This window comes from Scleropages formosus, chromosome 14 (assembly GCF_900964775.1).
Source record: "Scleropages formosus chromosome 14, fSclFor1.1, whole genome shotgun sequence".
Taxonomy (NCBI): domain Eukaryota; kingdom Metazoa; phylum Chordata; class Actinopteri; order Osteoglossiformes; family Osteoglossidae; genus Scleropages; species Scleropages formosus.
The window spans coordinates 21,989,110-22,004,615 of NC_041819.1; the positions used below are offsets into that span (position 1 = coordinate 21,989,110).

Below are 15,506 nucleotides of genomic sequence, written 5' to 3' on the forward strand. Positions count from 1 at the left end.
TACAAATTCCCACTACAGGTGCCTCTCTGAGTCATTTCGTTTTAGGTTCATATTAATAGCTTCTCTGACACAGCCAGGTTACCAAGGCAACTGTCGTACACATCCCTTTGAAAAGTGCCCCTTCTGGTTTGGAAGGTGTAAAATGCTAAACCTTATGAAAAAGCCATGGAAAGATTCATGAAATATGCAGGAGGTCGTGCAGATCCAAAGAGCACGAACAGCACAGGAATGTTCCAGACAAGCAAGAAGAAGACATAAGGAGGCACAGTAAAATAAAGATGTATTATTTTAAGGAGACGTATCATTCTGTGCATGCGTGCGCATGTTTGTAAATATTTTAATGATGGCTTGTAGTTCCTTGTTTGACTGGTAAAGTCAGAAATGAGTGAGCGATGTGGTGTCAGTAACCTTGGCCAGGGAACCTCACCCTCACTCTCACTGTTATTAACTGTGCCAAAAGGCTACTGTCATGACAGCTTGTGCTTCAGGCCTGTGGCATTATGGCCTGTGGTGGTGCTGCGTGATCATCGTGATCATCATGACCATCTTCCCTTCATCTCAGGAGCGCTGGGGATGTTCCTCAGCACTGCTCTTAATTACCCATCTCTTCACTCACACCGGGACATCCGCTGTGTGCAGGGTATATGCACCCCCTGCCCTGTGCCCCCCACGGAGACCTGATACCCCTCATCCCATATTCCGTTGCCTGCAGGTTGCAGGAAAACTGAGGGTTGCCATTTAGAAAATGTCACGTCAAATGTTACCTTTTCAAATTGTTCTATTTGTGTGCTTTTTGCCTCCCTGTGCCAATAATAAGAAATCGTGGACATCATTTTTTTGACATTTAATTTAGTAGCGCTAGATAAAAAAAGTAAAGCATTTTTAAGCATTATTAAAACAGCAAAGCATTTTTATGAAGAAGTTATCACAAATGACTGCATATGACTTTCCAAAGTGAATGAGAATAGAGAAAAATATCAGCAAGTGCAGAGAAAATTATTCCTTCATCTCTTAACCACGGCAGTTAGGAATCCCTGAGTCAAGTCTGGCAAGTCTTGCAGTTATACAGCGATTGCATTTTTAATCGGAAATTCAGCTCGTTCGCTGCGATCTACATATCACACAAAGTAAACACGTTTCAGGGTTATCTAATTGGCCTGTACCTGCTCCCTAGTGGGTCTGGGGTTCGAGTCCCGTTTGGGGTGCCTTGCGATGGACTGGCGTCCCATCCTGGGTGTGTCCCCTCCCCTCCAGCCTTACGTCCTGTGATTCTAGCACGAAGGGCAGTGCGTTATTCCTTAAATGATCCACAGTGATCCCACGAATTACATCCAAAACTGTTTTTTTTAGTGTAAGTTTAAAGTACAGTGTGAGCAGCTCGCCAATAAGCAGGGGCAAGTCCATGCAGGGCTTCATATGTGAAAAGCGGCACTTTGAGATGGGTGTACGCGGTCCTGGTTTCTTGTTTTCTCAAGAATCCTGCAAGTCTCATTTTGTGAAATAAAATTATGATTTCATATTACGTGGTGGCACAACTAGAACTTTGGGCTTGCTTTTCTTATCTCTAAACAAAGTCCACACAGGAATCACTGTTAGAAAAATGTCACCTGTGAAAATGCGTAACGGTATAATGAAAACTGAGAAGCGTAAAATGTAGATTATGACGGTTAAAAAAGTGCAGTTCAGGGAATGGGCAATTTAGCAATTAACATCTGTATTTAGCCAGATTTTCCCCAGTGTACACACACTATACACACGTATACATCATCTGAAACCGCTTGTCCCACGTGGGGCCGGAGCCTAACCCGGCAGCACAGGGCGTAAGGGGACACACCCAGGACAGGACGCCAGTCGTCGTAAGGCATCCCAAGCAGGACTCAAACCCCAGACCCACTGCAGAGCAGAACCCTGTCAAACCCACCGCACCACCGCACCCTCTATCCTAGTGTGATTCCTGTCAAAACAAAAAGACTGTTTTTGTATTTTTTCTGATAGTTATGCTGCTGTCAGAAAAACCTGCCATTTTTATTTTATTGTTTCTATAACCCAGCAAACCTAGACATTATCCCCATTCCACATATGATATTGAAGCTAATGCATGGCATAGAAGGAATTTCGAGGCCATGTGTAAGCATGCATGATTATATGTTTTGGAGCAAAGCACAATTCTACATTATGCAGAGATATACCCATGCAATTATTTCTGGAATATTAATAATTGTGTCTGGATCATGATATTAAAACGTATTATTTGCATATTAGCACTAATCGTGATGTTTGCCACCACAGCACGGTATACAGTGGTGTAATTGTTCATGATGAGTGTAATTATCATCAGTTTAATTTTGGGACCTGAAAAGCTGATAGCACCATAGAGGACAACTGTGAATGAAATGAGAGATTCCTTACCTCCCAGCTGGCCTCTCCTCCCGTCACGACCTGTCGATCAAACTGGACAACTCACTCATTTCGCCTAGCTCCTTTGCTAAGAGTCTGGGAGCGACGATTGACGCGAGTCTGTCATTCTCTCAGCACATCAAAGCCACAACCCGGTCCTGCAGATACATCCCGCATAATATTCATAGGATCCGTCCCTACCTCGCTACTGACTCCGCCCAACTACTTGTCCAGGCCACGGTGACTTCCCGTCTGGATGACTGCAACTCTCTTTTGTGTGGCCTTCCTGCTACTGCCATCAAACCTCTACAGCTTCTACAGAATGCTGCTGCACGAGTTGTGTTTGATTTGCCGAAGCGCTCCCATGTATCTCCTCTACTCATCTCTCTGCACTGGCTTCCTATAGCTGCCCGAATCAAATTCAAAACCCTGGTTATTGTGCAGAAATGCATCAACAGAACTGCTGCCAGCTACTTAACAGGACTTGATCAACCGGTACACCCCAGCCAGGCCCCTTCGCTCATCTACTTCTGCTCGCTCGGTGGTCCCGCGCACGTAAGGCAAAGCTCGGAGGTTCTCGGTTCTGGGTCCGTCGTGGTGGAATGACCTTCCCCTGTCACTCAGAACTGCGGAAACTCTGTCTGTTTTCAAGAAGGGTCTGAAAACCCACCTTTTCCAGATCCACTTCGCCCAAGATCTCTCCAGCTCATCTATGGTGTAACCGTTCATGCATCGTAACTCTAGAAGCATCCCGAGAAACAACTTTTATTCAGCCATTACTCTGGTATTGTACTGCTCATTTGTGTATGATATAATATTTAATAAAAAAAATAAATAAAAAAAAAAATTGGTGTGGGTATCGGGATTTGTCTATCCTGTGTCTTATGCACCTACTTGAACGATGAACCTCGGTGTAGCAAGTGGTGGGAAACAAACTAGGTTTGCTTGAGACTTTCATGTCTGCAGCTATGTCTCCTTCTCTTAATGTAATGCATAAATTGTACTTTTGCTGAGATGTACATAGCTTTGGACAAAAGCGTCTGCTAAATAAATAAATGTAAATGTAAATGAACAAGCTGTCAGATGGAAGATGTGAAGCTGGGCACTTTCAGTTGGAACACATTAGATGCCGCCATGATTTTCAGCCACAGACACCCTTATGACTGGAGAACAGACACCATTCTTAATCTGCCATCTGGGTCCCAACTGCATGTTGCTGATTCCAGCATCAAAAATGCTCCTTGAAGAAAATATCTGTCACGCTGTCAAAACTCAGAAGTGACACTTATTAGTGTCAGCTGTCACCGCTGCGATGGTTACTGTAAAAATTCAGTCCTGATGTTAACTTCATTGCTCAGATGGTGAGTGAAGCAGAACCTTTTATCCTAAAAAAAAGTGTGCCCTTTCGTGCAGCTGCCTCTTGTCTTGTTTGTCACATCCAGATGTGTTTGTCTTCAAGGTCAGGCCAAGGTCAGACCCAAAACAACATCGGTCTTTGCGCTCTTCCGAATGACAGGCTCATTCACATGTTTCTAGTTATATCTCTGGCTGCGTCAGCAGGTTCTCAGACAGTTTCCTGCTTGGCACCCGTTAGAGTCCTGGTAGCTCCACATACGCAAATTCCGAACACAGTGTGAGAAAAGCGCCTTAAACTTGTAAATCACTCTGGTTCCACAAAGGTGGGTCTCCTGGCCAGTAGCGTGAGTGGTGATTCTAGTAAACGCACGCCTGGGTTGGGCATGTTCTCAACAGCTGGTGCTGTGCAACAAGGGGATCGTTGCAGGATGAATGCCCACGGACAGGATGACGATAGTAAGTGGTTGACTGCTGTGAACAACAGCTCAGGTCTTTTTTAGACTTTATCAAGTACACCCAACCTGCCTGTTAGACTGGAGACAACATAACCCTTTCAAAGAGAGAGACCTTTGGCCTTGCAGAGGTGACACAGTCTAATAGTCAATCATGAAAAATTCATTTCTCTGCTCTATTTAGAGTGTCATATTGAAGCTGGTGTATTTTCCACAGATTTTACCATTAGATGATATACCAGGTGAGGGGGTGTGGTGGCACAGAGGGTTTGACCGGGTCCTACTCTCCGGTGGGTCTGGGGTTCGAGTCCCGTTTAGGGTGCCTTGTGACAGACTGGTGCCCCGTCCTGGGCGTGTCCCCTCCTCCTCCAGCTTTGCGCCCTGTGTTGCCGGGTTAGGCTCCAGTTCACCGCAGCCCTGCTTGGGACAAGTAGTTTCAGACAGTGTGTGATTTACCAGGTGAAACTCGAGACAAAGAATGTGTTTTTGATGCATGTTTTTTTTATGTGCTCTCTCCTGTCTCCCAGGAAAGGTTTCAGGTGAAGAACCCCCCGCACACGTACATCCAGAAAGTGAGAGGCTATTTGGACCCCGCTGTCACCAGAAAGGTGAGAGCCTGTCGCCCTCATCTCCCCCCGGAGGTCAACTCTTTCAGCAGACGTTGGGTTCTTTCAACTCAAAATCCTCGAGGCCAAAATGCCCCCGCTAGAGCACAGATCGCATTGCGTTCCAGAGGCTTTTAGCTGAACAGAAGCATATGTGAACTCCGACTGGAGGCATAAGCATATGGTATCCGAATGTAATTAAAAAGAATTTTGTTTGGAAATCCTAGACTCATTGGCAGGGTCCGAAAGGCTGTGGAGTCATGGAGCCTTCTTGGGATGGTCTGCTGGCATCCAGTACGTGAATCCCACCAGAGAGTGTCCTGGGATGTCACCCATGCGCTGGACACAAATGCACAATGAGGGAAATGCGGAAAGAGAGGGGGAGAGTTATGGTTTTCACATTCCTCCTCGCCCCCCAAACAATTGCGACACGGTGCCTCTTTGGGACGACTCTGAGCTGCCGCCTCCGCTTTAACATATGTGCTCCTTCAGGAAGCACTCAACGCCTCAACCGCTTCTGTCGAGTCTGCTGAACCTTGGGGAGCAGACGACCCTTCCCAGAAATCCAGAGGAATGCCTTTGGTTATTCATCCGTCTCTGAGACGGTACCTTGAGGGAACGCACACTAAACCCCCCGCAGCTGGCAGTATGTAGTAAGGCTGTGCTAACGTAACAATAACGCTCAGCCAAGGTAGTGCCTCCGCACAAAAGGTGGAGAGGAATCTGCGCAGCGAAGTAGCCACGGGTCACGAACATTAAAAAAAAAAAAAAAATTTCCTGAGATTTATGGCACGCTGCCATTCCCTTTATGATGCCTGCGCGGCCGAGACTAAACATGCTGGAGCGGGAGCGTTGCATCACGGTCGCTGCTGAGGCAACAGTTGCATTCTCTGGCATCAGCCAGAAATGGGATCTCACTGTCATCTTCTCATTTCTAAAAGGCAAATCCTTAAATGTGTAACACGATAATGAGACAGGGCTGCTATTCAGGCCAGAAAGGTGCTTTTATATAAAGAAAAATTATTTCAATTTCACATTGAAATGTGATGTAAACATGGCAGAATGAGATTCGGCCACAGGGAAAGGACAATTATAACATCTTAAAATGTCAAACAGCATGGAGGGCCTCTGTTACGGTACATTTGGAAAGAGACTTAAGCATTATTTATTATTTACATATTAATCTCTAGTTTAAATGATGCGGGGTGCGAAAATGCAAAGTAAGATAGCGAACAAGTCTGAAGCCGCTTGTGCCAAGTGGGGTTGCGGCAAGCCGGAGCCTAACAGGGCAACACAGGGTACAAGGGGGCACACCCAGGACGGGACGCCAGCCCATCACAAGGCACCCCAAGCGGGACTCGAACCCAAGACTCACCTGAGAGCAAGCCCTAGCCAAACCCGCTGCGCCATCACACCCCCACATAAACGTTTAAAGTGCCAAGTGAAATTTAAATCAGATAAAAGAGATCCAGTCAAACGAGATTTTAAGAGATTTTTAGATTTCACCAGCAAATCAAAAATACAAGATTTCTACAGCAGCTAGCTGTCTATGGTATTCCAGCATTTTCAGGACCTTCCCGAACTCCACAGTTGGAGATAGGATTTTTGAAAGGTTGTTATCTTAAACATTTTCTGTTCTGCACAAGTCTGATTGATCCACCTAAAAAGTCATGCTTGTGGTTTGTTGAACCAAAACCACCTTACAGTAAAATATGCTTTGTCCTTCTCCTCAGACATTGCGGAGAAGGGTACAAGAATCAACCCAGGTCCTCAGAGAACTGGAAATATCTTTAAGGACCAATCACATTGGGTGAGTAACCACAAAAAACTTGTCTTAGACTGGAGAAAATACTAGTGTTTACAGACCATAGAGACTGACTGCAAAAATGTAAAATCTCAGAGTTTTTAAATAAGACTGTGCTGGAAGCTGCCCCTCCCAGGAGAAAAGAGAGCAGATTCTCACCCAGGAGCAGCGGCCTGGCTATTGTAAACTGGCTCGGCCTTCTAATGGAGCGAGTGGATTTAGGCCAAAGCCAGAAGAAAAACGCCAAATCACTGCGGAGCTGGCAGAAATCTGTTTCATAAGTCCCTACCCTTCCTAGAGATCATAGTCAAAGGAGACAAAATTTAATGTTCCAACAGATTTTAACTGCGAAGGTTCAATGTGGCATCAGCATGTTGCACTCATATATAACATCCAACAAAAGTCTTGTTGGAAGTAAGTTGATTACTTAAAAAAGGCTGGCTATTTCTAACGTTTGGCTGTGAATACAGCTGGCCTCATGTTGCTTTAATGTTTTGCTTTTCAGCCTCAATTAATACCTGTGTCTCTTGCTTCTTTGAGTGATTTTCCTCCAGCTGTCGCTCTCTCATCTGGGAAATTCTTCTGTCAGGGTGGGGGAAGTTGGATTCTGAAGTGGGAGACGATATTAAAATGTTTCCATACTGAATTTTTGTTTCTACTAGTCCACAATAAAGGCTGGGAACCAAAGGGAATCAACGATGCTTAAAGCTTGTTTAACAAAAAAAAAAAAAAAAACGATCTTGTTAGAAATATTAACAGTTATCAAGTTGTATGGTTTGATTTTGACTGTTATAACGACTTGTGGTGCCTATAAAGGAAAAGCCAAGGTCCCCTCCCAAAGTGTCTGAAGGCAATAAACTCCCCAGCAGCGCTGAGCAGAATCCAGATCCAATGTCATCACAGCAGGTGATGATCTAAGATGCATGCTGGGAGCTTGAAAGGATGAGAGAGAAGGGGAATTGGCAAAACTGGTTTGAGTGGCGCAAGGTCACTCCCAAGAGCGTTCAGAGAGCTGATTATGGAGCCAAGATGTCCGAGGTAGTGGTGGGGTGTGGGAGAGGCAGGCGGAACATTAAAATTCCTATGTTACAGCTGATGCTCAGATTACTGCTAAACCACATGACCTGACAGGCGCTGAGCACAGATTTATGTCTGCTTTTGTTAGAAGTGCAGATTATCATGGACTACTTACACAACACACTTTAATAACAATGTAATTGAGTTTCTAAGGCATTTTGTTTTTTGGAAGAGGGACAAGGATGAGAGAGCTACTGAGTCTCCATGTTTAGAGATGCACCAGCTTCATCAGCTTAGGGGAAGAGCTCAGAGACAACCAATACTGCAGCACAGCCATTATAAGTCATTCTGTGGTCCATATGGCCTCGAGGGCACAAAGCTAATCCTCGGCATTCACAGTCCAGCATCATCGTCTGGTTTTATCACTCTGATAATACGAGAGATTACTTAATTTTATCCAGTTAACTTGACTGTAACACTGAACTGGTCGAACAGGACCTAAATGGATCTCGTAAAATGCTGTGTTTTAGTGCACCCGTATTATCTGTGTATGGAACCTCTTTCAAATTTAATCTGAACGACAAGCTGCAATTGTCATCTATTCTTTTGGTTTTAAGACATTTGATATCTTTTTATTGATTAGAACATAATTAGAACCACACAGGTGTATTTAGAAGTGTAAAAGCACTCAGGTAAAAATGATGGCTGTTCAGCAAATGTATAAATATAAGTAAAAAATCCAAATTATTACCGGAGTTACTTTCCTGAAATGGAAAAAAATGATATCGATAAGAAAAATATAATATCTTATGAGATGTACGTCACTTTGGAGAAAAGCGTCTGCTAAATGAATAAATGTAAATGCAAAAACAATTTCTAAGCAAAAAAAATCCCAATGAATGAAGCTCATCCTTAAAGTCCTGAAGTAGCCCACTGTAATACTCAAATGCACATTTTTGTAAGACTTCCAATCATACATGCAGTGATCCCATCCCCCATACCTGTTTGCCTATGGATGGTTATTCCTGTGAAGGTTAGGAGAACGTCACTGAACCAAGGAAGAAAAAATGCAAGCATCCAAAATAGAGAGATTACATAGGTTTGTTTTTGTTTATATTAATTTACTGGATTGTTTCTTCTCCACTAGATATCTTCATGCTTCCTGTGGCTGCTGACATATTCAGAGGGATTTATGATATCTGAAATTTATTTTGAAATAACCCATTTCTTTGCATTCCCTTTAGCTGGGTGAGGGAATTCTTAAATGAAGAAAACAAGGGTTTGGATGTACTGGTGGAATACCTCTCCTTTGCACAGTGCGCAGTCACGTAAGTCATCTATTTTATACCCTAAACAGGAAAACACTGCACATTTACTGGTCACAGCTTGCTGTCATCAACACTGAGTCATTGCTGATGTTGAGTCTAGCTCTCGGGATCATTGGGTGGTAAGGAATGTCTGCATTCAAGATGATAACCCCAAGGTTTCCATTCTGGACATATTTTTACCGTTTTCTGCCACTATATTATTCTGAATTTTAATGACATCAGGCAGCATAGGAGTTAGAAATTCAAGTCCCACTAACCTTGAGCAAGGTTCTTATGCTGAACTACATTAGTTAAAAAACCCACTGTGTAAATGAACCAGTTTGGACAAATCATGTAAGCAGCAAAATAATAATAATTTCACTATGTGCTTAGCTTTGGCATTTACAGCAGGGCCAAAAACTGTTGTCTGTGACAACTCTCATTCAAAGCAAATGATCTGAGAACATGCAAAATATCAAGAGTTTCTCCACTAATGCTTGGAGTCACTATGAGGTTTAAAGCAGAATTTATTTTCCAAATCACCCCTCCACTTACAGTGCTGCTTTCTGGTTGTTTAAACCACACATTTGCTTTGTGTTTTGCAGTGATCAAAAATCTTTGTATTTGTTTGATTCCCCATCTGACTCTCCACACCATCTAGATTCGACACTGAGAATCCAGAAGCCACCACAGAGAACTCGGTAGACAAATCCAAGCCCTGGAACACATCCATCGAGGATCTGAATGGGGGAACTACCATCCCTGGCTCAGTGGGTGGAGGCAACCTATCTCGTCCTGGACGGCACCTCACATTCCGGTAAGAAACCCGTTTCTTGCAGCACTTTCTACAGTGTGACAGTAACATTTAAGTCCTGTAATAATATATTTGGTGATGTCATTTTTGAACTGTGCAGTTGTGTGTTATACAACATTAAATAACATTTTATTTAAACTATCAGATGGCATTACTCAAAGCAGATTTTAGTCTTGTCCCCATTTTTAGCCAGACGTCTACCTTGTCACTGGACTTTACTGCCCAGAAGCTCCCTGTTAAATCATGAGACAGTGAGGTTCAGGCGCACTTCTGTTTTCCTGCCCATTAACCCCATAAAACAGCAGACGCATCCCGCAAAATGTCGGGGTTCTACTAGGATGCTCAGGAACACTTCATCATACTCATTTAGAAGTTTATGAATGTCCTTTTTCAACAGCTGCCTAAGGATCCAGAAAGTCCATTGTTCTTAGCTCAATGCCACCTGCCCCAGCAAAATGTTTGACTAAAGTTCAAGGAAATACAGTTAATTCCCCACAACTACTTCTTAAAATTGTCATCATATTGTTCGGATGTGGATTAATACAGGAAAGAGAAAATCTGTATATACAGTGTTGCTTTAAAGTATGTGAATCCTGTAGAGATCATCATTATTGTTGTATAAAATATTAAAGTATAAAATCTAAATTTTAATTAGAAAATGAATAAATGATTCCGATTTACACACCTGATTGTACTTACCTCTTGGGTTTAATTAATGCACCTTGAGGTTTATTTATTTTTGCACCTGAACTACTTCTGTATTTCTACTACCCACACAATTTCCTCTAAAGCAACATACGAAATTGGTCATTACACACCTGTTATGTCACATGAGAAAGACTGCTTCTCATTAAATAACCATTTTGTGGTAAAACTAAGGAACACAAGGACTTCATATACTTTCAAGAGAAAAAGATAATGGTATGTAGACAATACATAAATAAGCAAACTGGCAACTGAAGAAATGAAAAGCAAAAAACCCCAACCCACAGAAATATAAAGAAAATATACTTCTGGGGGTCCAAGAAATGATGGCTTCTCACGTACCCTGGGCATTCTTGAGAAGAAATAAAATAAAAACCTATTAATGCTTATTAAGATAAGCAATATTTATTCTGCATGTGTGGTGCATTGGGAGGGGGTGCGGTGGTGCAGTGGGTTGGCCTAGGTCCTGCTCTTCGGTGGGTCTGGGGTTCGAGTCCCACTCGGGGTGTCTTGTGATGGACTGGTGTCCCGTCCTGGGTGTGTCCCCTCCCCATCCAGCTCTTCACCCTGTGTTGCCGGGTTAGCCTCCAGCTCCCTGAAACCCTCTGTGGGGCATGCAGTTTCAGATGATAATATGTGTGTGGTGCATTGTGTCTGCTTTGAATTTAATGCTTAATTTGAACTGGCTTGACCTCAGTGGATTATAGGATCTTTTTCAGAAGTACCAGTCTAAATTACACCCTGTTCAAGGACTTTACATGCTGTTGACAAAGCAGAGTTCCAATGTGTCTTTGTCAAACAGATCCCTTGTATTTTCACTTTTGTCAGTCAACTAATCTCCCTGTAATTTTTTTTTTTTTTACCAATGTGTGAAGAAAGGGTTTAATAACAACACCTCCAGTTTGAGGTGCACACTTGATTGGATTTCAACCACAGCATCATGTCTTAAAGACGTCTCATGAGATTGAATGCGTATACAGAGAAGCAATGGGTAAAACGCTGTGAAGTTGAACACCTTTGAAGAAAAAAAAAAACCATTTGTGTTCTCACTGGACCCATTATCTGTTCTTTTGTTTCCTTCCTCCACAGTCTCCTCCTTTGTGCGCCCATCTTCAGCAGAAGGCAGGTGTCTCAAAGAAAAAGCCTTAGATGTAGCTCAAAGTCTTGTGTCCTCGTTTCTTTAGGGTTCGTTTCCCCACTTGTGTTTCCAAGCCTTTAACGTGAAGCAGTGTAAGAAGTGTCGAGCCTTTGTTTTCATTGTACTTGCTGTACACTTGGGTTTTCCTTCCACCGGAGTGTTCATTGAGGCCGCCTTATGTGTGCCGATTTGTCCTTTTGCTTCCCTTGCTTGCGTTCTCTCGTAAATCAAGTCCTTTTTCTAAAAAGAAGCTATAAGAATCCCCATCAACTCTACTCATAGGATCTGGAACTCATAGGATATGGTTAAGATACTGTTTCTCAATTAATTCTAAATTGCTCGCCCTTCAAGAGATGCATATAATAGCATTTCTATGAGATGTACGTTGCTTTGGAGAAAAGGTGTGTGCTAAATGAGTAAATGTAAATGTAATAAATGCATAATGTAGCCTTCCTTCAAGTAAAAGCAAGCCAAGTGTGTGATGAAGATAATATTCCAAATCGGGCCCTCAAGCAAATTCAACTTAAAAAAATTACAATTACAATAATGTGCTATATTAGTCAAATCAGCTGAATAGGCTTTTTTTTGGCAAGAATTTAATGTTTAATCTTCCCAACTTTCTTGCTCACGCAAAGGACGTCAAGCCCTTTAAACTGCCCCAAGTGTTCGCTGGAGAGACGGTATGTGCTCTGCTTTCGTAGCTACAACTGCTAGAAGACAGTAGTTTTCAAGAAAGTCAGTGCTGTGGCTCGTTCATGTGTCTTTCTTTTTATTTTAATTTACTATTATTATTTTTTTTTTTTTTTTGTAAAACGAGGAACGCCCTGCTAATAGACTGTTATAGAAAGTATCGCTCCGAGACAGAAAATTCGGCAGCGGCTGTGTTTGTTTTATGAGCCGTGAGGCGCGGGGAAACCTGTCATGGCAAGCCGAGCGCGAGCTCGCTCGTGGGGGCGGTGAGTAACCGTCTCGCGCCGGTCACGTCCCGTCGCTCGGCTAAACGCGACCTGGGGACGTACTTCTACCATTTCATGTCTGTTAAAGTTAGCGAGTTGAGGAGGAGAGGCTGCGCGCCGCGTCAGACAGTGTCGCCCCCCTTTATGAGTAACGTTCAATTTCTTGTCACTTAAAAACGGCGCCATTTCGTACTTCCGGTGAACACGCGTCGCCCTGGCCCCGAGATGCTGATTAACGTGCTCGCGCGCTAGACGACTCTGCGTGAGTCAGCGCACTCGAGGGCGCACAGGAAGTACTGTACTTACCTAACAGGAAGTGAGAAATACTGCTGTCATTACTTGTCACTGAATACTTTGAGTGAAATGATTTACGGATAAGACAGTGAAAGGTGTCTCGACTATATTGACAGAATAGTGTGTGTGCTGCCACCTGTCTGTCCCTGGTGTTAAATGTACACTGGGTCCTCAAATCACGAGTGCAATTGAGACCGGAAGTCTGATTGTAATTCTGTTTTGTAAACCCAACCGATATGTTACACATGCATACACACACGTTGGCTGAAGCCGCTTGTCCCGAGTGGGATTGCGGCAAATTGGAGCCTAACACGGCAATGCAGGACGTAGGGCTAGAGGGGGAGGAGACACACCCAGGATGGGACGCCAGTCCATCACAAGGTACTCCAAGTGGGACTTGAACCCCCAACCCACCAGGGAGCAGGACCCAGCTAATCCCGCCACGCCACCGCACCCCCCTGACTGATATGTTACAATATGTGATAAAGTTTAATACAGATGTCCCTTGATTTCTTCATGGATCAGCGTCTGTAAAAATTTCAAGTAAAAAAAATTGGTTGTAAGATGTTTGTTTGTTCATTACGTTTTCATAAATCTCTTGTCCTGCGGAGTCTCTGTGTTCCAGAGTCCGTTCTGGTGCCATAGTGGTGTGGCAGGGAACACCATGGATATATGCCAGTTCTTTACAGCACTTATTTTATTTTCTTTTAATAGCATGAGGTGACATGAAACATTTGCGAGCATCTAGCCTCTTTCAGATCGCCTTATTATCCACACAGTCAGTTAAACCATAATAATACAGACATAATTGAATTTATTTGCTGGGTAGGTTCTGTTAAAGTCACGGACGTAGCAATAATAAATATAAAATACACTAAGACTTTGGATGTTAACTTGGAACGACATTAAAACAAATTTAAAATGCATGAAAAAATATTTTGTCTCCACAAATTTCTTTTTGATGTTGACTTATTCGTCACTTCAACATGTAGCGTTCCTCATCTTGTTATTGCATACCAATATACTCAAACTCTAGGTAGATGTGGAAATGAGCTGAATTAATCGAGTGTAACATTTGTACTCTGTCTGGGTGCAGTTTATTACAGACTAGCAACTAGATGTAGAAACGCAGTTGGTGTTTGCTTCGCAACAGACAAAATTCAAATTAGACAATACTTTTTAAATAAGTGAATAAACAAAAAAATGTAACTTAAGCATTTGTACTAGGAACATTGTGTCATTTAAAAATAGTATTTATTTAAAATACTAGAACTAAAATAGTAATTGTCCTGACTATAGATATTTTCATACTCTATAACTGTACTCTGTAATCTCATGATTACTCTGTAATCATCTGTATGGGTAAGGAATAATTTGCTCAAGGGTACAACAGCAGGAGAAGCGAGTAGAACCTGGGACCTCTGAGACCAGAGCTAGTAGCTCTGACCACTTTGTCACCTACTGTCCAAGGTTTGATTAAACAGCTATAAATCTATATATAATTTATCTTGAAAATTAGCTATTTTGTTGCTACTGTTTTACTCAGCCCCGGTTTGCATGAATCCAAACCCCCTGTGATGCTGCTGACATCTTCACCTGTCGACTGCATCAGCGGGCGTCTGTTGGGGTGGTACTCTGAGACTGAGGCAAACTGTGCAGCAGATAGGAGAACCGGAGTCTGTCTGTAAATTGTCCACAGGGACATCTTTGGCAGTTGAAAGTCCTCTTTCCCTAATCGCAGATCAAGGCCTGTGTGATCAAGACGAAAATAAGCAACACGGGCAGTGTGGCCGCATGCATGTGTGTGTGATGGAGTTGGAGATGCCGGGAACCTCTCCCCCTTTCATTGTGCGCCTCAAGCAGAAAGGGCTTCTCTCTGTTCTTGTCGTACAAAGGCGGTGCGGATCGCTGCCCTGCATGCCAATGACTCCGTTCCCTTGTTCCCCATAAAAGCGATACGTCTGCGTTCGGCATATTGAGTTAAAACAATCAAATCGCGGCCTGGCAAAGCAGAGGATTTGCGCACGGTCTTTGTGCTTCTCCCGGCATGCGCTGTGCCAGGCGATTCCCGCCCGGACGCCCGTTGCTGCTTTGAGAAGGAACCGTGGCAGCTTAGTTTGCATTCCTCAGACATCTCCAGGCAGGTCAGGTTGGCCAGTAGTGGAGCTTTCATTCATTGTGACGGCGGGTTGGCAAGGGTGGCCGTAGGGGACGGGTGGTTGTGAAAATATCGCAGAGATTTATGTTTTTCGGGGACATCTGTCCATTTGTCTTCAACTGTTTATTAGAAGCATCGTCACTTATTATAACAGATGCGCCTTGAGAGTCAACAAAAACATTACACGTCAACATCAGTGGGGAGAAAAAAAGAGAATTTTTAAGCACAAAGTAGTGAAAAAAGAGATTAATAAAGGAGTGGTACATGGACATTGTATTCCAATATAATGAAGCAACTGTCCAGATTGAGTCTGAGCATTTGGATACTGAAAGAAAATTCTGGAACACAAGGTGCAGCGAAAGAGGCAGAGCAGCTTTTCAACCAATGTTGAGTGGAGGAGTTTTTTGTTTCAGCTGAGGGGCCAGCGGATTAAAGTAAATGTCTGAAGCTCTTTGTGGTGTGAGCAGAGCTGGGGAAACATGCTGGACTCGGTCCTCTCTATA

The 15,506-nt window shown here is 43.2% G+C and overlaps 1 protein-coding gene across 4 annotated transcripts in view; it reads left to right on the forward strand.

Moving 5' to 3' along the window:
- LOC108929008 (formin-like protein 2) overlaps window positions 1-15,506 on the forward strand; it is a 55,228-nt gene that overhangs the window by 21,677 nt on the left and 18,045 nt on the right. For all 4 annotated transcript variants that reach the window (XM_029257959.1, XM_029257960.1, XM_029257961.1 and 1 more), the window contains exons 3-6: window positions 4,733-4,813; window positions 6,544-6,620; window positions 8,876-8,959; window positions 9,600-9,755. In XM_029257959.1, the coding sequence (XP_029113792.1) occupies window positions 4,733-4,813; window positions 6,544-6,620; window positions 8,876-8,959; window positions 9,600-9,755 (398 nt within the window). The remainder of the gene's footprint in view (window positions 1-4,732; window positions 4,814-6,543; window positions 6,621-8,875; window positions 8,960-9,599; window positions 9,756-15,506) is intronic.